The following is a 21,880-nucleotide window of genomic DNA, read 5'->3' as shown; positions in this document are numbered from 1 at the left end:
GGGTAAGCCATTTAGGACCGAGATGAGGAAAAATTTCTTCACTCAGAGAATTGTGAACTGTGGAATTCTCTACCACAGAACGTTGTTGAGGCCAGTTCGTTAGATATATTCAAAAGAGAGTTAGATGTGGCCCTTACGGCTAAAGGGATCAAGGGGTATGGAGAGAAAGCAGGAGTGGGGTACTGAAGTTGCATGATCAGCCATGATCATATTGAATGGTGGTGCAGGCTCGACTCCTGCACCTATTTTCTATGTTTCTATGGGCCCAAGTTTCCACACGCGCCTAGAACGGCGCAGTCCCGACCTGGACGCACGTTTTTTGCGCCACAAAGTGCGCCTAAAAAAATCCTCGGTATTCTCCACCTACTTGCAGGTCCTCTGGCCCTCGGCGCAGCCAGCACGAGCTGTGGGGGGGGCGGAGCCAGGTCCCTGCGCTGAAAACAGTGCCGGGACCTCTGCACATGCGCGTTACAGTGGGCACGCAAGTGCAGTAGCTCCAGGCGCCGAACTATGTGGGAGGGGCCCGAAGCACGCAGCCCCTAGCCCTGGCTGAATGGCCTCACTGGGGCTGCGTGAATAAGGCTCCTCCCACGGCCAGCTCCAGCTCCTGCTCTCCCCCCCACCCCCAGACCAGACCCGACACCCGCTCCCCGCCCCCCCCCCCCTCCCGCCTCCGGACCAGACCCGACACCCGCTCCCCGCCTGCCTCCGGACCAGACCCGACACCCGCGCACCCCCCCCCCCCCCCCCCCGACTGACCCGACCCGCGCTCCTGTTCCCGCTCCCCGCCCCCCCAACTGGACCCGACCCGACTCCCGGACTGGATCCAACCTGACCTCCCTCCCTCTCTCTCTCTGACTGGACCGCTTTCTCCTCCTCCCCACCCCCCCCCCTCCAGCTCAGCGGCACGAACGGCTGCAGAATTCTCCCTGGCTGAAGCACTTGCACACAAGTAGGAAGATGGTTTATTTAATCTTTTCTTTGCTTATAAATGTTTATTCAGATTGGATTTATTTGTATAATATTGTATAAGTATAAATAAGGATTTATTATAGAATTTAATGACTTCCCTTCCCCCCCCACCTCGTTCTGGACGTCTAATTTGTAACCTGCGCCTGATTTTTTAATGTGTAGAACAGGTTTTTTTCAGTTCTACAAAAATCTTCACTTGCTCCATTCTACTTTAATTTGGAGTACGTTTTCACTGTGGAAACTTTCAAATCAGGCGTCAGTGGCCGGACACGCCCCCTTTTGAAGAAAAAATTCTGTTCCAATGTAGAACTGTTCTACCTGACTAGAACTGCAGAAAAAAAAATGTGGAGAATTGCGATTTTTAAGATAGTCCGTTCTCCACCAGTTGCTCCTAAAAATCAGGCGCAAATCATGTGGAAACTTGGGTCCTATGTTTCATCGTTTCTCATCCAAGGTACCTTTTGCATCATGCTACCATGTTTGAAAGGCTTTGAAAAGGAACTGACGAAGCAGCCAAAAACAAAGCCATTCATCATCCTCTTCCTCACAGAAAGATAGATGCCTGGAGACAAATTTAGATAAATAATAAAGCAGAAAAGAACAGGAACAAAAAAGTTGAAGTAAATCAATTGATTGATGTTAATATGTAATTGCAGTGTCTTACCTCTCCTTTTTCCCACCTCTGCCTACTTTGTCACCACTCTCCTCATCGGAGCCAATGTCTTCCTTTCCTTCCTCCCAGTCTTTGAATGATGATACCTTGGATTTCTTCTTTTCTTCTTCTTCCTCTTCTTCTTCTTCTTCTTTCTCTTCCCGTTCTTTTCTCTTCTGGGCAGCCAATTTATCAAGCCCTAACAGTGAGGTCTTTGGTGCTGGAGCTCGAAAGATATGCTGGTCATCTGTGGCACTCTTCTTTTTTATTATCAATCCCCCAATCTGATTGTCAGGGTCACAGCCCTCCAGCCTGTGAATGGAGTCATCATCATTCATGCTTGATAGCTGCAGCAGGTAATGTCCACAACAGTCCGGTTTTGACAGATTTAAGTAAAAGCTCCTAAAAAACAGGGTAAGCAGAACATAATTTATGCACAGTTACACACAGAATTAGCTCATCAAGTTTTTATTTTTATTCTATTGGAAGTAGTAATAATTATTAAATTCCTACAATGTGGTACGATAGATAGCAATTGTAATGATTTATCACTTGGTAATGTGTGCTGCCCATTTTTCAGAGTACATCTAAAAGCGGACACATAGAACACCACACCCTTGACAGTAAACTGTGCTTTCGTTGACTGGCAAGGCCATCAAAACTCCCCTTTATTAAATTGGACTCAAACTTGATAATGCAACCATAATGACCAGCAAGTAATCTTTAAAGGATAAGACACAGGGAAGGAAGAAGTTATGTTTATTAGCCAATTCTAAATTTGTTGTCCTCAAAAGTCATTAGTAGCTAAGAATGGGTATGTTTGTTAAACAACTCCCAAGTATTTTACAGCAAAGAATATTTCATCATAGAAGCACCTCCTCCTTCAAAATGTCATGTGGCAAGAAGACCTCTGGCTCATAGTTGTGTCTGTGTCCTGTATACCTAGTGACAAGACAGCATCAAGATGGTTTAACCTCAAATGAACATTCGATTTCCTCCTCCCATCTGTGACATTAAAAACTGAGACCTTTTCCCAAGCCCTGTCAATGTAATCAGACTGTTTCCATAGGCAGCGCAGATACATCTAGATGAGACTGCCCAGCTCAGTGGATGCAGTGCCTTTCAAAATCAGACTGAACTTGATACTCGCGAACCTGCTTCTTTATGGGAAAGCTGCATGATTAGGACGGAGCCACTTGACCTCTGTGTGTTTAAAGAGTCATTCCCCATAGCCCCGGGGATGGAACCCCTGTGTGGTGCGGTGCGGTGTGGAGTGAATCCCGCCCCCGGGCCCGAACACACACACAACCCCAAACGCCGACCAGCCCGCGTCCATCGCGACCCCGCCAGAAGCGGCGGCATTCAAACCGCTTTTACTGGCAGCGAGTCCGACCCAAGACCCTCGGAGGCCCCGCCGCTGACCCTCCGTGCGACACCCCGCCCGGTGATCCCTCCGGGCAGCCGCTCACAAACACACACACACACACACCTTCAACTCAGTTTGTTTTTCTCTACCCTCCCCTTCACTAAAATGACCGCCATGCCGCTCACGCCGACCTCACGTCCGGTGCCGCCAGGGCTGCCGGGACACCCGGCCGGAAGTGAGGTGCCGGGCGCTTGAACCATTTCCGGTCTGTGTGTGTGTGAGAGATTTCTCCCCCCCCCCACCACCACCTTCCTCTCCCTCTCTCTCGATTGCGGCGGTTCTAAACTTACAGCCAAATCGGACACAATGCCGGATCCCGTGGTGGAGAAAGTCGTCGTTCACCCGCTAGTCTTGCTGAGCGTGGTGGATCATTTTAACAGGTGAGGGGGGCCGGGGTGGGGTTGGGTGGAGTGGGAGTGTGTGGTGCTGGGGCTTTTGTTGTATTGGCTGCAGGGCGGGTTCAAGGCCTGCTCTCGCAGACACTGCCAGCCGCTGCTGAGTCACATTGACAGCACATTCTCCAAAACTGTCACCCTAAACAATTTTATGTTTAAATTTATCGTTTTATTTTCAATGAAGCTTCTTCATATATAATATAATGTCATCAGACGTTCACTGAAGATTGTGCCACTGACTGGTTTTAACTTTTTTTTTAAAAATGAGCTTAAATCCTCTAAGTGGCAAATTTTAATTAAATTGGCTAGGTTATTAAAATCCCAGCAAGAAAAAATGTTGCAAATTCCTACGCTTTTTAAAGTAAGGATTTGCATAGTGTATACACATCATTTTGTACAATTCGTCTTTTAATTCTCATCCAGTTACTGAAATTGGTACCTCCACACAAAATGCTGCACACTTGGGCTGCCATTTGTTCTTAAAGTCATGTTTCGTATTTCTAGCATCCTTCTCTCAAATCATATGGTTTCATATTTCGAAACCTTTTATAATCAGATTTCCACGAGTAAATTCTCATTTGTGGGGGGTGGGCAGGTGTGAATTGGTTTAAAAAAAAACGTTTTTTCTCCAAGTTGAGTTGAGGGGGGGAAAAACCATCAATTTCCATTGCTTTCTTACCAAAAATTAGGTCTGAGGGTTTGTGCAAATTTCCTCCAAAAATCAGTATACATGTTGAATGCTGTAGATGTGCACAATTTTTAGGAGGAACTGAAAATGAAGGCTGTGCAAATTAGTATTCTTTTAAGGCTACTATGATCGTCATCAGGTACTGCTGTGGAATATAGGAATAGGAGTCAGCCATTCAGGCCTTCGAACCTGTTACGCCATTCAATTAGATATGTATCTCTCCATCTACCCACCTTGGTCTGTAACCCTTGCCTAATAAAAAACCTGACGAGCATCCCAGGAGCAGCACCAGGGGTACCTAAAAATGAAGTGCCAACCTGGGGATTGGACTACATGCATGCTAAAAGGCGGAAGCAACATGCTATAGACAAGGTTAAGCAGTCCCACAACCAACGGATCAAATTAAAGATCTGTGGTCCTGCCACATCCAGTCCATTAATATCCCCATCCTCCATGATGGCGGAGCCCAGCGCGAGTGCAAAAGACAAGGCTGAAGTGTTTACAACTATCTTCAGCCAAAAGTGCCAAATGGATGATCCATATCAGCCTCCTCCTCACCACCATCACAGAAGCTAGTCTTCAGTAATTCGATTCACTCCATGAGATATCAAGAAATAGCTGAGCACACTGGATAAAACAAAGGCTATGAGCCCTGACAACATCCTGGCTGTTGTGCTGAAGACTTGTGCTCCAGAACTAGCCACCCCTCTAGCCAAGCCGTTCCAGTACAGCTACAACACTGGCATCTATCCAACAATGTGGAAAGCTGCCCAGGTATGTCCTGTCCACAAAAAGCAGGACAAATCCAATCCGACCAATTACCGCCCTATCTGTCGACTCTCAATCATCAGCAAAGTGATGGAAGGTGTTGTCAACAGTGCTATCAAGCGGCACTTACCAATAATCTGCTCACCGATGCCCAGTTTGGGTTCTACCAGGACCACTCGGCTCCTGACCTCATTACAGCCTTGGTCCAAACATGGGCAAAAGAGCTGAATTCCAGAGGTGAGAGTAACTGCCCTTGACATCAAGGCAGCATTTGACCGAGTGTACCATCAAGGAGCCCGAGTAAAATTGAAGTCAATGGGAATCGGGAGGAAAACGCTCCATTGGCTGGAGTCATACCCAACACAAAGGAAGATGATTGGAGGTCAATCATCACAGCTCCAGGACAGCGCTGCAGGAGTTCCTCAGGACAGTGTCCTAGGCCCAACCATCTTCAGCTGCTTCATCAATGACTTTCCCTCCATCAAAAGGTCAGAAGTGGGAATGTTCACTGATGACTGTAGTGTTCAGTGCCATTCGCAACTCCTCAGATAATGGAGCAGTCCATGCCCGCATGCAGCAAGACCTGGATAGCATTCAGGCTTGGGCTGATAAATGGCAAATAACATTCGCGCCACACAAATGCCAGGCAATGACTCTCCAACAAGCGAGAGTCTAGCCACCACCCCGTGACATTCAACGGCATTACCCAATGCCAAATCCCCCACCATCAACATCCTGGGGATCACCATTGCCCAGAAACTTAACTGGACCAGCTACAAGAGCAGGTCAGAGGGTGAATATCAAGTGTCTCGCCTCCGGGCTCCCCAAAGCCTTTCCACCATCTACAAGGCATAAGTCAGGAGTGTGATGGAGTACTCTCCTCTTGCCTGGATGAGTGCAGCTCCAACAACACTCAAGAAGCTCGACACCATCCAGGACAAAACAGCCCGCTTGATTGGCACCCCATCCACCACCTTCAACATTCACTCCCTCCATCACCGACGTACAGTGGTGGCAGTGTGTACCATCTACAAGATGCACTGCAGCAACTCGCTAAAGCTTTTTTGGCAGCACCTCCCAAACCCGCGACATCTACCACTTAAAAGGACACGGGCAGCAGGTGCATGGGAACACCATCCTGACTTGGAGGTATATCGCTGTTCCTTCATCGTCGCTGGATCAAAATCCTGGAACTCCCTCCCTAACAGCACTGTGGGAGCACCTTCACCACACGGACTGCAGCGGTTCAAGAAGGCGGCTCACCACCATCTTCTCAAGGGCAATTAGGGACGGGCAATAAATGCTGGCATTGCCAGCGATGCCCACATCTCATGAACAAATGTTTTTTTTTAAAAGAACCAGTTGGGCTGAATGGCCTGTTTTTGTGCTGTAAATTCTATGTAATCAACTCCTTTAATCATCGTGGATTAAGTGAGAGGAGTCCCTTGCTTGTTTTCCTCAACATTTTCAAATTTATTTCGGTTTTTTGGGGTCCATTTATTTCTCTCTCTTTTAAAACTCATCATAAAACCCTAAAAAAAAAACAAGGGGTTTTAAAATTAGCCTCAAAATTAACTTTAAATGTACATATGCATGTTGCTGCTACTCCAAGCATACTAAAACAGCATGTAATCCTAATAACCTCTGGTGTGTAATGGGATGTACCCAAAATTGGACACCTTCGTACATTGTATCTATTGGAATATAAGTAAAGGTAGGTGTGTGTTCTATCTTGTGCAACACATTCACCCTGTCACACAAGTAATAGCATGCAAATAAAACAAAACATAAATTAAAAAGCCAGCTATGCATCAGGCTAAATGTCTGTTTCATCTGAGGCAAATATTAACTTTTTTTACATTCAATTTTATCAACTGGATGACTATACAAATGTATTTGTACCATGTAATACTATATGCTAATTCATCAGACACTACTTGAAGTATAGATATTTACTAATTTAGCTCTGTATAGGAGCTTCTGCCCCTTTGCTAAAAGGTCAGCAAGCCTGGAACATCAGTTTAATTATTGAACCTATCACTGTCGCCATCAATTTTCCTTTTTGCTAGTAAAAAGGGAGTCTGATTCAGAGTAGTGACCAAAGTGAGAAAATAGGCATCATTGCATTGTGTAAATAAGATGAAAATGACTTTTCACCCATCCTGCAAACGTTTCCATTGATAATGAAAATATGAGTGAGTAAAACTGCATCTTACCAGAGGCAGAATGGCTTTAACATACACCTGTGTTTTCAATGAGTAACCGTTTTCTATTTCTCCCCCCGCCCCCAACATACACCCGATCATAAAGACCAAAAGTTTTGATTTATGTTCAGTACTTGAATTTTGTACAATCTGAATCAGATAGAACAGTTTTTACTGTACATTGTTTTGGAACCGTGGGCAGATTTAAGAAGGGTATTGATGTATTAGGGTAGATTTTAAGCTGTAGCTCCCGGCCATTAAGCATCACTTGAGTAAGCTGCAGAAAGATAACCCTGGGTGGGACGGACCACACGCTGGTAACACAAACTGCCTGATTTTCCTTCCATTGAAATGAATGTTAGAAAAATCTGACAGATTCTGCAAGGATCGATGTAACTCCCCTGTCAGACTTTTGTTTCTACACCCTGCACAGGCAATCTTAAATAGTAACCATGTTCACCATGACACATGGAGAATTTATTGCCAATTTTCTTTTTTATTAAACAAATGTTTATTTTTATACACAAATTTGATCTAAAGTCATGTACAAGCCATTCCTTTGGGCTGTGCGCCTAACCCAGAGCCTTTAGCTAATAAATCAATTTGCGCACACTGAGGTTACACAGACAATAAATGAGATAATTTACCGAATAAACTGTTCTAGTTGGTGCTGGTTGATGGAAGCCTGTTGACCAGGAGAACGCCCTGCTCTGTGAATAATGCCGTGAGACTGTTCACATCCACTTGAGCAGGCAGACTGGACTTTGATTTAGCGTCTCATCTGAAAGACACATCTTCAGGCTGAACGCTGCATTGTTGAACTTGAGTGCTGAAATCCTGGAGTGGAATTGGAACCCTTAACCTTCTCCCTCGGAGGTGGGAGTGCTACCAACATAGCCAGGCTGTGATTTGTTGCTGGAGTCTTGGGGACGGGGGCAACAGATCAGCGTTTTTCTCCAAACGTAAAATGCTAAATACATACGCAAGAATATGCAATGAAGGGCAGATAAGTTCCTTTGTTGAAATGCGTATGAGGGAAGTGGCGTCCTTGAAATACAGAAAGTGGACAATTTTGCTTGCTGAGTAATATCTTGCCCTACCTCATTACACATGGCAGCAAATACAACAGTGTTAAAAATAAATGGAAAATCAAGACAAATGTGCTCGTTAGTTTTCCTAAGTTGGCTGGGAATTATATTACAGATTGATATATTACAGATCTGAATGAAAATATTCCTTTAACAAATCCGATCTAACAAACTGGTGATCCTGATTTCTTTTAATACCTGATCCTAATTTTTTTAAATTGTTAATGTCCTCTTTGTCACACATTTATGCTAAAATGTGTTGGACCCGGAGTTAACCACCATATTTTTGCAACAGTATAGGTAAAAGGGAGGTTGCTACTTTGAGGATGGAAAATATATTTTTTAAGAACCTTTGGGACATTATCGTTTTCAGGATTTTTTTTATTATTGGCGTATTCAGTGGGAGCATTGATACATTCATTGCTTGTGTAAGATTATAATTGTTAAACTATTCATTATGGTAACTTTTCATTTTAATGTTCAGAATAGGAAAAGTTGGAAATCAAAAACGAGTAGTTGGGGTGTTGCTGGGTTCTTGGCACAAAAAGATACTTGATGTTTCAAACAGTTTTGCAGGTAAGTGCCAAAGTTAGGGATGAATTCAATTATTACAGATTAGCAACTATTCATTACTTAACGTGAATTATTTGTAATATCGAATGATCTGTCATAGTTCTCAGTCAAGATCTACCACTTGGGACTAAACTTCCCATTGGCCAGCCCTCTCGAGTTTTGATGCCAATGATGTCGTTCTTTAATTGAAGCAATAAATTTTGCTATGAAACAGTCATTCCAGTTTGGTTACTGTAAATCCAGTTTTGAATAACAAACAATGCAAAATGTATTTGTTCTTTTAGCTTGTTTGTATAGTTTGATAGCATTATCCAGAATACGGTAATCGATTCTGTTTTTGAGTGAAAAACACTTGGATCTTTGTTTATGGACTATTATGTACATTAGTGCATTTTACAAATATGTGTTGGGAACCTTTTCAACGGTGCTAGTGTAGCTGTAAATATTACGTTGGCTGAGTTTATATGCTTTGTGGCCAGTTGATACACTTTGATGAAAAACCAGCTTTTGTAAACTTTAATAATGAGCAAGAACATTTTAAATTGGCTGCCGCTTTTCCTATATTACAACAGTGACTACACTTCAAAAGTACTTCATTGGCTGTGAAGCGCTTTAGGACGACCTGAGGTCGTGAAAGGTGCTGTATAAATGCAAGTCTTTTTTTAAAATCAGCATTTGTAATTTTAATTTTATGGGTTAAAAAGGTAAAACATGGGTATCTTTTCAACATTGCACTTGTTAACATGGAACGGAAATCCATGAACAGAACAATTAAAACAGTTGTTAGATTTTGTGGTATTGCCTGGCATTTCAGAACATTTTATCTTTTAAATGTTCTTTTCTATCTTAGTTCCATTCGATGAAGATGAGAAAGATGATTCAGTGTGGTTCCTGGATCATGATTACTTGGAGAACATGTATGGGATGTTTAAGAAAGTGAATGGTAAGATTCCTTGTACAGTACTTCAAGTTGAGGCTAAAGTTCAGATTGTATGTGCTGGATATTGTTTTGTTTTAAAGTTTACACCAAAACCAATCTTAATCAAGCTGTGTGGCTTTACATATTGGTAGTTCTTCTTAGTTAGTCCCTCGTATCGAGGATGACTTGCTTCCATGCCAAAAAGAGATGAGTTCATAGGTGTTTCAATGTTGCACACCAGCCACCACACGGGCTTGACAGAGCTAGGTCTTGGTCCATTGGCAAGGATTAACCAAGACGACTGGAGACCAGCTCTCCTGCACGGACTGAGTGTGCACACACATCGCAGTGTGGTCGGGCCCATACTGCCCCTGGGCCCTCGCCGCTTCTGGGCCCCAATCACGTCGTTCTGCAATCTCTCGCCGCACCTTCGCCCCGACCTCGCCACTCCTACTGTACCTGCGCACGCTTCAATCACCGACCTGGATTATGGTGACGTCGAAACCAGTTGCCCTCCTGCACCAGCTCGCACTGCTCCCTGGAGTGGTATGCTCCTTTTAAGGCCCCAACCTGCCGCAGATGTTCCTCGCAGGTCGGGACCACACTGGATATTGGTGCACCAACATGTTGGTAGTATAGGTTGAACCACCCCTTATCCGGAACCACCCCTTGTCCAGAACCATTCCTGGCCACCGAGTAGCGCATGAACAAATTGAAGTCCTTTCTCGCTGCGACACGCGCAATCGCTGGCCTGACCCCGCGATCCACTGCCCCCCCCCCGGACCATGATCTCTCTGCCGCGCTCTCAGCCCCAAGCCAGCCAGCCCTGATATCCCCTTGCTCAATACCTGTACCACCCAATTTAACGTGACCACCCCTTGTCCGGAAAAATCCCTTACCCAGAACAGGCCAGGTCCTAAGGGTTCCAGATAAAGGAGGTTCAACCTGCACATGGGTTGCTCCTGAAGTCCATTGTGGTGAGTTTCTGATCCGAATGAGGCAGTTAGAGCAGGTGAGACCTATTTCCCCCCCCCCCCCCCCCTGCCCCCACCCCCCACCAAGGAGAAGGTAATTTGGAGTGATGGATAATCTGCTTCAACAAAGGAAATAAACTAACTTGCTTTGTTATTGTATATAATCTTGTGGTCAGTTTGAGTAATGATGGCTGTTTTTCTGAATGCTTGGGTCTCAAATTAGGGGATAAAATAAATTTAAAATGAGAAATAAAAGAAAGTGTTTTAAGTGTTAAAACGGGAATCTGCTTCTTCAAACCTGCATTTACTTGGCTTAGAATAATAGTCATTAGAACAATGTGAAAATTCCTATCCAAGGACTGCCACATTCAACACAGAATCTTGTAACAAGGTACATAAGTCTCATTACTTGACTTGCACAAATAATCACTTAGTCAGGCGTCCTTTTTTTTGGAAGAAATAGATTGGGCTGTAATTTGCGCCCCCTACGGGCGCATACAAGGTACGCCTGTGCAGGTTCCAGGTTTTGGCATGCCCTGTGCATCCGCTAAAACACGGAACTTGCAATCCTCCGCATCCCTGGGAAAACGGCTTCCGAAGTCGGAGAGTTGGGCTATTTGCCCAACTTCTGCCTGAGTTTTTAAAAAAACATTAAAATAAAATGTTAACAATCATTTATACATTAAAAACCCTGTACAATAAGTTAAGTTTATTTTTAGCCCTGTTAAAACGTAAATTTATTTTCAAAAAATTAAATTTTTGTTTTAAATATTTAATTAAATGCCATTTTAAATATTTAATTTTTTAAAAATTTAATGTCTGGAGGTATTTTGGGGGTCGTTCCCATTCATACTTATGAAAATTCTATACAGATGGAATCCCCATAAGCATGAATGGGGATTCCCTTATTTGATTGATTGGGTCGGCCCACGTGATCACTGAAGTGCTTGAGAAACCGCATGCACCCTGGGATACGTGGCCTACATGTAGAGGCCCAGGACCACAAGTCTCCGTGGATCCCGGGACAGAAGGTAAGTTTGTAGATTTTTTGCTGGTCGAAGGAATCCGCCCGCGGGAAGCCTCCGACTGCAAATTCAGCCCCAATGTGTTGATGCATTGTCATTCCGGCAGTGCTTCTTAATCAATATGATGGGTCTAATGACTGTCTTTTAACATTTATTGAATTGCATTTTAATGGATGATTATATATCTGTCTTAGCCAGGGAAAGAATCGTTGGATGGTACCACACTGGACCCAAGTTACACAAAAACGACATTGCTATCAATGAACTAATGAAACGATACTGTCCTAATTCCGTAAGGTTTTAGATTTTCCCTCCTTTGAATAACTTTTCATAGTTGATAAATTACACTGGTTTAGTATTCACATTATGTATATCAGCAGTTATTTTGGATGGCAGAATAAATTACTAGCAGACTAAATTATTTCATTGTAAAGTAACTTTAATGGTTTAAATCTATTTGTTCTGAATACCAGCTTCCATATTTTCATTAGTTGGTGGTCCAGCTCACTTTGATTTAAAAAAAAATAAGACTTGCAATCTCTTAATTGAAAACTTAATTAGATTTTGACCAAATGCTGGATTTATTGCAACCTGTACCTTTTGTATATACTTGATTATGAATTTATTCCAATGAACAGCTGGATCTTGCAACATGCCAAAAATGTATTGCACAAACTCAATGCTGTGATATGGGGTTTTTCGTTGTATGTGTAATTCTAGTGGTTTTTCAGTTTTGTGTTTTTTTTTTAAAAAGGGTTATTGTGCAGCCAATGTTTTTTGCACAGGTATATTATACTTGTATTTGGGTGTTAGATCAGGTATACAATTTAGACTGAAATCAATATCTCATGAGTATATGTACATAGTAACAGTCCTTGTCATGTTTAAATTTATTCAAGCTTTAAATCTTAAATACAACAAATATTTAAAGGGGTTGGAGAGAATGTATAGATAGGAGAGAAAATGTAGCAGCAGCTTTTGTTTAAGGTGGTCTGAAGTGAAATAAATTAATAACCTGCCAACCCTGCCTGGTAGTAACACCCACAATAAGGAAATTGATCAGATTCTTTACCAAAATGGTGCGCTTATAAGTTTGTATTTAGTGAATTACCTTAAATACAATATGGTTTGTTTCTTCAAAGTTCATCTTCCTGAAATTACTAGGCTAACAAAGTATGGGAATATAACAGACTTTTCCATTGTCCTCTTTTTACCATTCGGTCGCAACACCTGTTAAAAAAAAGTAAATAATTACCCAACATGAAGCATAATATTACTTTGCCTATCATTGTACCACAATAAATGTTACATTAATGGTTCAAAAATTGCAGTCAGAGGCTTCCTGCAGGCGGACGCCTCCAACCAAATTTTTTTTAACGGAAGTACCTAGTGGTCCCGGAGGAACGAATACAGATACTTGCAGTCCGAGACTTCCTTTCGTAGTCCAGCGTTTGGGCCCACATATCCCAGGAACGTAAGCACAACCTGGGCTCACGTGGGCCTGGACCACCAATGAACATGGAGTATTCTCATTGATATTAATGGGAGCTCCGTTTGTACGAGCTCCCATTACTATTAATGAGAATACTCCCAAAAACCCAGAAACGCAACACAAGAAATGTTTTTAAAAACACCTCACATATTTAAAATTAGTTGAAATTGAATGTTTTAGACATCTTTTTTGAATTTTTTTTTAGTATGTTTTAATGGGGTAAAAATAAACTTGCCTTAATGGACAGGCTTTTTAACACAACAATTTGTGATCAAATATAATTTTTCTATCTTTTAAAACTCTTACGCAGGTAAAAGTAGGCTATACGCCTGCTTTTACCAGGCGTAAGAGTTTGAAGGACATTCACTGGGCTGGAGTTGGGCAAATAGCCTAAATCTCTGCACTTGAATGTCCTTCTTCCGGGGATGCGTGCAATCTGTCAAAAGACATTCTGATAGATCGCAAATGCCGGTTCTCTGCGCGAGCACGTCGCACCCCGAGAACCGGCATTTGCGAGGCCTCTTTGGGTGCATGCGCACATCGTACGCACCCGAAGAGGCTGCAATTTACGGCCCATAGTGTTTTCTAATGTCTTATATCAAGAATCAGAACATCTTTATTTTATCAAGCTTTTAATGGAATATAAATAACTTCTTGAGAGACTAGGATAAAACAATATGATTTTTTTTTCAAGGTTTTGGTCATCATTGATGTCAAGCCAAAAGATCTGGGGCTACCTACAGAAGCTTACATTTCAGTAGAGGAAGTTCATGACGTAAGTACTGCGTTATATCTTCTGTAACGTATATGTGTGATGAATCATTTTGGTGAAATTTTCTTCAGTCACTAAAACCCACTGAGATGTATACTTTTCCAATAGGTATGGAAAATTTCCTAAATTGATTTCAAAAATCATTCCATTAACAACTGAACTTGAAACTTTATCCTACTCGCAAACGTAAAAGCCCAAAGACTGGCCCTTTGGTTGTTCAAAGGTATTAATTCTCTGGCTTTCTCCCCTCATCTCCACATTCTAAGGGAGATTGCTGTGATGAATTCTGCTCAATCTCTCATCTTCTGCCCTTCTTACTCCTTGGGTATTCTTCTACACATTTGGAAATGGAAATAGCATTGATCAGCATCCTTTCCCTTCCAGGATGATGATCAGGGGTTGTCTGAGAAGTATTCAGCCATTGCCACATTTTTCAGCTCGGGTGCCTGATGCCCTGATAATCATCTAGGAAGGGGAAAGAAGCCAATTATTGCCAGTTCCAGAGGCAACTCACTGACAATCCTGTTGATTTTTGCCAGGGCAACATCAGGGATTCTACAGTTGACTTTGGTGCTCTGGCCAATGGTTCTTAATTGGAGAGTTTGAGTGTGTGAATGTCGAGAGGGCACGTGATTAGGTTTGGCTGTGATGCCGCTGTGATAAAATAGCCTCCTACATCTGCAATCTAGGCTTGCATGTGAAAAATGTGTATTTGGGCAGGACACCAGATGGCTGCTGGTCCCCGTGCCACAGCAAGAGACAGTACCTTCAGGACAAGAAGGGAAAATTATAAAGGAAAATAATAGGCCGGTCAGTGTCTTCACCTTAAACGTCCACAGCCCCAACCCAACAACAGATGAGCACTTTTGGTGAATGGGTATTAAGCTCAGTATTTACTGTGTGGTATCTCTTCAGGATGGAACTCCAACCTCTAAAACTTTTGAACATGTAACTAGTGAAATAGGAGCAGAGGAAGCAGAAGAAGTTGGAGTGGAGCACTTGCTACGGTAAGCTGGCAGTGTGAGCAAGTCTTTGCCCTCAGGCAAAATTACGTGAATTTCTTCCATCATTTAATATATTAGTAGTATTGTTTTGGGAGGATAATTAAATCTTAACTGTTTTTATACTTGGGCTGTAAATTAATATGCAGTTTGGGCTGTATGGTAACTTTTGTAGTTATAATTCAATCTGTAACCAAATCAAATCTGTTTATCCATTGCATTGAGTTGCTGTCCACAGGTCATGGCATGGGATCATTACATATTTTGATTTAACACAATTCCAGCTGGTAGAACAACAATCCTGCTAGAACTTTGTTAAAGACGTTTGATAGAAATGTCGGAGACCACTGCCTGTCATACAGTGTTGTTGCACACAACTTGGCTTCTGATAGACTGTATGCATGCCCATCCCTGCACTACATGTGCATATGAATTCTTTAAATGAGTGGATGTATTTTAAATTGTCTGACTATATCTTGCTAAGACCAGACTCTAGAATGAAGTTCCTTTTCTATGCTTCTGTGTCCCCATTGCAGAGATATTAAGGACACTACAGTGGGCACGCTGTCACAGCGAATCACAAACCAAGTGCATGGCCTCAAAGGGCTGAACTCAAAAATATTAGAGATAAGGAATTACTTGGAAAAAGTGGCCACAGGAAAATTGCCCATCAACCATCAAATTATCTACCAGCTGCAGGATGTCTTCAATCTACTGCCTGACGTTAATCTGCAGGAGTTTGTGAAAGCCTTTTACCTGAAGACGAATGATCAGATGTTGGTGGTGTATCTTGCATCACTTATTCGATCAGTAGTTGCTCTGCACAACTTAATCAACAATAAAATTGCCAACAGGGATGCAGAGAAGAAGGAAGGGCAAGAAAAGGAAGAGGGAAAAAAAGAGAAAAAAGATGATAAAGAAAAAGAAAAAAGTGAATCGAAGAAGGAAGAGAAGAAAGACAGAAAATAGATTGTGTAGTGCTTTTAAAAAAAAAAATAGAACTTCAACTTGAACACTCAAGCGGTATCGAGTGGGAATGTTAATACTTCGGCTTTCTGCAATAAAAGGGCCAAAATATCCAGCCATTGATGTGTTTGCATGGGGCAGTTTTCTGCATGAGGCAGTTTTCTGTATCTGTACAATGTACATGTTCAAAATCTTGAAACATTATAAATATTGCTTTACTAATACGGTTATTCTAAGTCTGTTACTCATTTCTGTTTGCTTTAAGGTACTGAGTGTAGCTAAGAGCAAACTGTTTCCAAATAATACCTGCACTATCCTAGGTATGAGTGCGTCTTGGCAGCTACATGGTTGAGGTATGGGATAAAAGTGAATAAACTTGAATCTGAATCCCATACAGTTGAGAATTGTACTCTGGCTTGCTCTGGAGAATGAATTTAACTTTCAATTTGGTTGGCTGAGTGAGTGAATAAAAATGAAGCCAGAAAGAGATTTGGTCCTGTTTGTCAGTACACCAGCCTTTTAACTGTGAAGCCAGGCCAGAATGATGGGATGGGGGCGCATGGTTGGGGGGGGGTGAAGGGGAGAAGAGAAGAGGAGAGAGCACCTTTTCTATCAGCTGTAAAGGTCTTGTCTCCAATTAAATATTGGGAAGACCAAAGCCATTGGTTTCGGTCCCCGCCACAAACTCCGTTCCCTAGCCACTGACTCCATCCCTCTCCCCAACTTCTGTCTGAGGCTGAACCACACTGTTCGCAACCTTGCTGTCATATTTCACCCTGAAATGAGCTTTTGTTCGCAGCGTAACAAAGACCGCATACTTTCACCTCCGTAACATCGCCTGTCTCCGTCCTTGCGTCAGCTCATCCGTTGCTGACACCCTCATCCCATGCCTTGATACCTCTAAACTTGTCTATTCCAATGCACTCCTGGCTGGCCTCCCACATTCTACCCTACGTAAACTTGAGGTGATCCAAAACTCGGCTGCCAATGTCCTAACTCGCACTCACCCGTGCTCGCTGACCTATATTGACTCCCGGTTAAGCAAGGCATCGATTTCAAAATTCTCATCCTTGTTTTCAAATCATTCCATGGCCTCGCCCCTCCCTATCTCTGTAATCTATTTCAGCTCCACAATTCCCCCCCCCCATGAGATATCTGCGCTCCTTAAGTCTACCCTCTTGAGCATCCCTGATTATAATCGCTTAACCATTGGTGGCCGTGCCTTCTGTTGCCTAGGCCCAAGCTCTGGAATTCCCTGCCTAAACCTCTTTGCCTCTAAACCTCTCTTTCCTCCTTTAAGATGCTCCTTGAAATCTACCTCTGTGCCCAAGCTTGCTGCCCTAATTTCTCCTTGTGTGGCTCGGTATCAATTCTCGTCTCTCAGTACTCCTGTGAAGCACCTTGGGATGTTTTACTACGTTAAAGGCGCTATATAAATACAAGTTATTAGGTAGTCTTGCTTTAATTGTCAGTTTGCATGGATCTACTACATAAAACTGGCCACAACTTGAGACAAGTTAGCAACCTCACTTAGAACATCCATAGAGTGGCTGCTGTGGAAGGTGGGACATTTCACAATAATGCAACAAAAGATGATCTATGAGATACAGTAGAAGGAAATCCACTCTATGTCTACTACTCCTATAACTTATCTGGGACTGCCTGATGCCAGCCTTGGGTAATTAAAAGTGTTCATTCCTTAGCACTAAAATCCATTACTTGGGCAGAAAAAATATTGCAAATGAAAACATAAAACTCTTAAAAACTGACCTGAGGGATAACATTTGGCACTGCATATGTGCACCAAACATGGAATGACATTGACTGTGCAATATTAGGATTTATAGAAAGTGAATTAATATTCTGTGATATTTGTGCTTAATGATGGACCACTGGGTGAAGAAAAAGAGTGGTTACTGAAGGATCCAAATTGAAAGTTGCTGAATCAAATTTGGACAGTATACCTGCAACATGTATATACTACCTGAACAGACAACTGCCACCTTACTGTTCTCTTGTGTAAGGGGAATCATTGTTTAGTACAACTATATCTTTGTGGACAATATCCAACAGCACAACAATAGCAGAGAGAGTTGGTAGGGTAGTGTCATGCCACTAATTTACATAAATTCTATTACTGAATATTTAATTTGCTCGGATACTAGCCTTGGCCCAGTGATAACAAGTTTGATTCTGAATCAGAAGATCGTGAGCTCAAGCAACTTGAGCACATAATCTAGGCTGGCATTTCAGTGCAGTACTGAGGGGGAGTGCTGCACTGTCGCATGTGCAGTCTTTTGAAGGAAATGTCAAAGTCTGCACTCTCAAGTTGGCATAAAAGATCCGATGATGCTATTCAAAGAAGAGCAGGGGAGTTCTCCGAGTGTTCTGCCCAATATTTACCTTGACCAACATCACTAAGAAACAAGTCATTCATCTCACTGCTGTTTGTGGGGTCTTGCTGTGTAAAATTTGGCTGCTGTGTTTCCCCTACAGTGCAATAGTGACTACACTTCAAAATACTTTATTGGCTGTGAAATGCTTTGGGACTTTAAACTACTTCTGGTGCCTTGGTTGGACACCATATTTAAATATTTCTACATTTGGTGAAGTATGCAATTGTTTGGATTCTTGCATGGATGCCCTTAAAAGCAAAAAGTCTCCTTAACTAAATTCTCAATAAAAATCTAAAATACCATTAAGACTAAAGTGAAATGACTCATCTGGAACTTGGGAAGGATATTCAAATAGTTTTGGTGCATTTCAGTAAAGGTTATATGGTACATAGATTGAACTAATGCTGTAGCATTAGATATTGAGATAAAAATGTGATTTCAAAAATTCCATCAGCTTGGCAGAGGTGAATTGGTTATACCAGCTGATGTCACATTTGGTTTACTCCATTAATCATTGGTTCCTGCTACTACTGAAGTGTGGGTACTTCAGTGGGTGCGTAGCAAAATCTAGCTTAAATTCCCTGTATTATAGCACAATGCAAGGAAAAGCAGCTGATGCCCAGAGAGGCATTTTAGCATAAATATGTCATCTTTATTGCCACTAGTATTTCAGAATGGATGATTGACTGCCACTGCAGGTCCTTATGGACCAGCTGCTACATCCGAGTCCCATCTTCCCTGCTCAGCCTGAGCCTCATATCATTTTAATGCATTTTGTCCAGGTAGGTGATTATAGTGCAGTATGTCTAGTGTCTGGAACCATTTGTTCTGCAAATGATGTACTTCCTGTGCCCTTTGTGCTCCTGAGCTACCCTTGGCTCTTCTTCCTACACAACGGTATCAGAGCATTGGCTGCTACATCCATGCTTTCAGCAGACACACTAGGTTTGACCTGAAACTTAAGACCTGTTTTTTATTCTCTGCCCCCCACCCCAGCTCCAGCTGAGTAATTCTATAAAAGGCTTTTAAAATTGACTTTAGCAAGGCCATAACACATAAAATGTGTTTATTTTAGTCTAACTTCCCATTTTAGCATGAGAGCACTATTCAGAATACCATACAAATGGTACATTATCACTACACATCCTATTAGTAAAAAAAATAGTGGAGAGAAGAAAATATTGCTGAACAATCTATTTAGTATCAGAATTTTAAATAACACCTCCCTTTTCTGTTTAATATATTGCTAATGCACATACAACTTGCATTTTAGAAGTGGAATCACAGTACTCAAAGTAACTAAAACCAGTGGGTAGAGATAATGGAGGTTAAATACATGCTTGCACTATGCAGTTGCACCCCGTTCTATAACAAAAGAAATTACTTATAAAGTTACTAGAATTACTTTTCTCAAACTGGATCACTAAACTATGCTACAATGATTCTGCAGGATATCTGGTTGTGTGAAACCTTTGAGTCGAAAAACATAAAGACTCCTTAATACCATAGAAACTCACTCAGATATAGCTACATGTATAAAATTATTCAAACTTGCTGTTTCCCATACTTATTTCCTGTTGTCATGATTTAGTAATACTTTTGTGACATTGATAATGCTTGGAGGTAAGAATTACAGTACTCACAAGAAACACTAGTTCCTGCTATTCCATCCTTCCACCACAGGTGGCACTGTGGTCAGTCATCCATAGCCATTTTGGCAAGTTACAACAAACACAACTAAAAGACGTACCATTTTCTCTGACTAACCATGAGCAAGATCACTAGAGATTCATTGGCTAACAGAGAATAATTGAGTCGCACTAAAATATTCTGTTTCATTATCAGTAAAATAAATCTTTAACTAATTAGGAATGTATTAGAAATACAGAGCAAATATGATGCAGGAGTCTTTTGCTAGAATGTAATCTGATCAACAAAATCTTCTCCACAAAGGGAACGGTAGTATAGTGATTATGTTACTGGACTGGTAATCCAGAGGCCTGGCCGAATGATCCAGGGACATGAGTTCAAATCCTATCACAGCAGCTGGGGAATTTAAATTCAGTTAATTAAATAAATCTGGAATAAAAAGCTAGTATCAGTAATAGTGACCACCGGATTGTCATTAAAATCCCATCTGCTGTCCTTTAAGGAAGGAAATCTGCTGCCTTAAAGAAAAAAAAGAAGAAAAAGAAAAAAAATCTGCTGCCTTACCTGGTCTGGCCTACATGTGACTCTAGACCCACAGCAATGTGATTGACTCTAAACTGCCCTCTGCGGTTCAAGAAAGCGGCTCATCATCATCTTCTGAAGGGCATTTCGGGATGGGCAATAAAAGCTGGGCCTTGCCAGCAACGCCCACATCCTATGAACGAATAAAAAAAAACTAGTAGCTGGTGCAATGATTAATAATTCGAACACAGTGGATACATAGTGAAGAGGTAGTGCATGTCCGGAAGCATATTTGGAGATTAGAAGGAAAAGAGAAGAGTTCTGAAGAATAGTAACTATATAGATAAAACAAGAACATAAAGATTGCAATGAAAACAGGTTAACGGTTCGAGTTGAAAGAAAGATCAGTTTTCAGACATTTTCTTGCAGCCTGTCCAGGATTGCAAGACAGGTGGTACTGTCTCTTTTGATTGGGGAGAAGTTCTTTAAGTTATGGATAGACTTGGGGTTCATGGAGAGTTAAGTTGTTTGGGGTAAAGAAGAAAACCAAGGTATGCGGAGACAGCTTTAGCAATGAACATGTAGGGTTGACGTCTCAGGAGATTGTGATGTCAATGAACGAATGGGTAAAGAAAAGAACTTGCATTAATATAGCACCTTTCACATCGTCAGGCCATTCCAAAGTATTCACAGCCAATTCATTACTTTTGAAGTGAAGTCGCTTGTAGGCAAGCGCAGCAGCCAATTTGCACACAGTAAGGTCCTACAAACAGCAAGAAAATAATGAATAATACCCTTTGAATAGTGCCATGGGATCTTTTACATCAGCCAAAGCACACGGCTTTGGTTTAATGAAGATGCTCAGGCAGAATCTGTGGAGAGATCTTTCGTCAGAACTGGAAAAAGTTAAAAGATGTAGCAGGTTTTAAGCAAGTACAGAGGTAGGGAAAGAGGGGAGGAGAGGAAAGAACAAAAGGGAAGGTCTGTGATAAGGTGGAAGGCAGGAATGATTAATGGTTTGATATCTCATCTGACAGTGCAGCACTTTCTCCATTACTGTACTGAAATATTACCCTTTATTATGTGCTCAAGTCCTAAAGTAGGGCTTGAACCCATGACCCTTAGAGGCAAGAGTGTTACTACAGAGGTAAGACTAACACCTAGAACTGATAAAAGTAAATTTAGCAACTGTTGGATTTTCGGGTTTTTGCGTTTTCTCCCGTTTCCGGGCGCAATTCGCGGCAAAATCAAAAATTTAGTGCCGGGTTAGTGTTAGCGCCAGAGCGTGCAACTTTCGCCAAATGAAAGTTCACAAGGAGCGTTAGCGCTAACTCCGGCGTTGCACCACAGAAACTTCCGGCATGAAAAAAAAATTGCCGTTCTGCGCATGAGCAAAT

The 21,880-nt window shown here is 42.1% G+C and overlaps 2 protein-coding genes across 4 annotated transcripts in view; one reads left to right on the top strand and one right to left on the bottom strand.

Annotated features, from left to right (window-relative positions):
* Positions 1-3,198, bottom strand: part of dhx38 (DEAH (Asp-Glu-Ala-His) box polypeptide 38) — a 102,706-nt gene extending 99,508 nt beyond the window's left edge. For 2 of the 3 annotated variants that reach the window (XM_070898218.1, XM_070898216.1), the window contains exons 1-2: positions 3,114-3,198; positions 1,637-2,026 (exon numbers count right to left, since the gene is read on the bottom strand). In XM_070898218.1, coding sequence (XP_070754319.1) covers positions 1,637-1,962 — 326 coding nt within the window. In that variant the 5' untranslated portion in view covers positions 1,963-2,026; positions 3,114-3,198. Of the gene's footprint in view, positions 1-1,636; positions 2,027-2,499; positions 3,027-3,113 lie in introns of those variants that run through there. The other variant, XM_070898217.1, reaches the window with a different exon arrangement.
* Positions 3,199-3,262: 64 nt separating this feature from the next.
* On the top strand, positions 3,263-16,139 carry psmd7 (proteasome 26S subunit, non-ATPase 7). The gene is made up of 7 exons (XM_070898215.1): positions 3,263-3,430; positions 8,678-8,769; positions 9,617-9,709; positions 11,879-11,976; positions 13,871-13,951; positions 14,864-14,955; positions 15,486-16,139. The coding sequence occupies exons 1-7, from the start codon at positions 3,357-3,359 to the stop codon at positions 15,916-15,918; spliced, it is 963 nt and encodes a 320-aa protein (XP_070754316.1). The 5' UTR covers positions 3,263-3,356; the 3' UTR covers positions 15,919-16,139.
* The last annotated feature ends 5,741 nt before the right edge of the window (positions 16,140-21,880 follow it).

The sequence above is a fragment of the Pristiophorus japonicus genome, chromosome 13 (assembly GCF_044704955.1).
Source record: "Pristiophorus japonicus isolate sPriJap1 chromosome 13, sPriJap1.hap1, whole genome shotgun sequence".
NCBI classification, from domain to species: Eukaryota; Metazoa; Chordata; class Chondrichthyes; family Pristiophoridae; genus Pristiophorus; species Pristiophorus japonicus.
Note: the sequence above shows the minus strand (reverse complement) of the source record. Positions and strands in the feature narration are given on the sequence as shown.

What these genes read in the sequence shown, in the direction of transcription:
- psmd7 (XM_070898215.1), top strand. Translation starts at nt 3,357, where the DNA reads ATGCCGGATCCCGTGGTGGAGAAAGTCGTCGTTCACCCGCTAGTCTTG. An exon ending in TGTTTCAAACAGTTTTGCAG is followed by an intron (nt 8,770 to 9,616) that starts GTAAGTGCCAAA and finishes TTTCTATCTTAG; the next exon opens with TTCCATTCGATGAAGATGAG. An exon ending in AACGATACTGTCCTAATTCC is followed by an intron (nt 11,977 to 13,870) that starts GTAAGGTTTTAG and finishes TTTTTTTTCAAG; the next exon opens with GTTTTGGTCATCATTGATGT.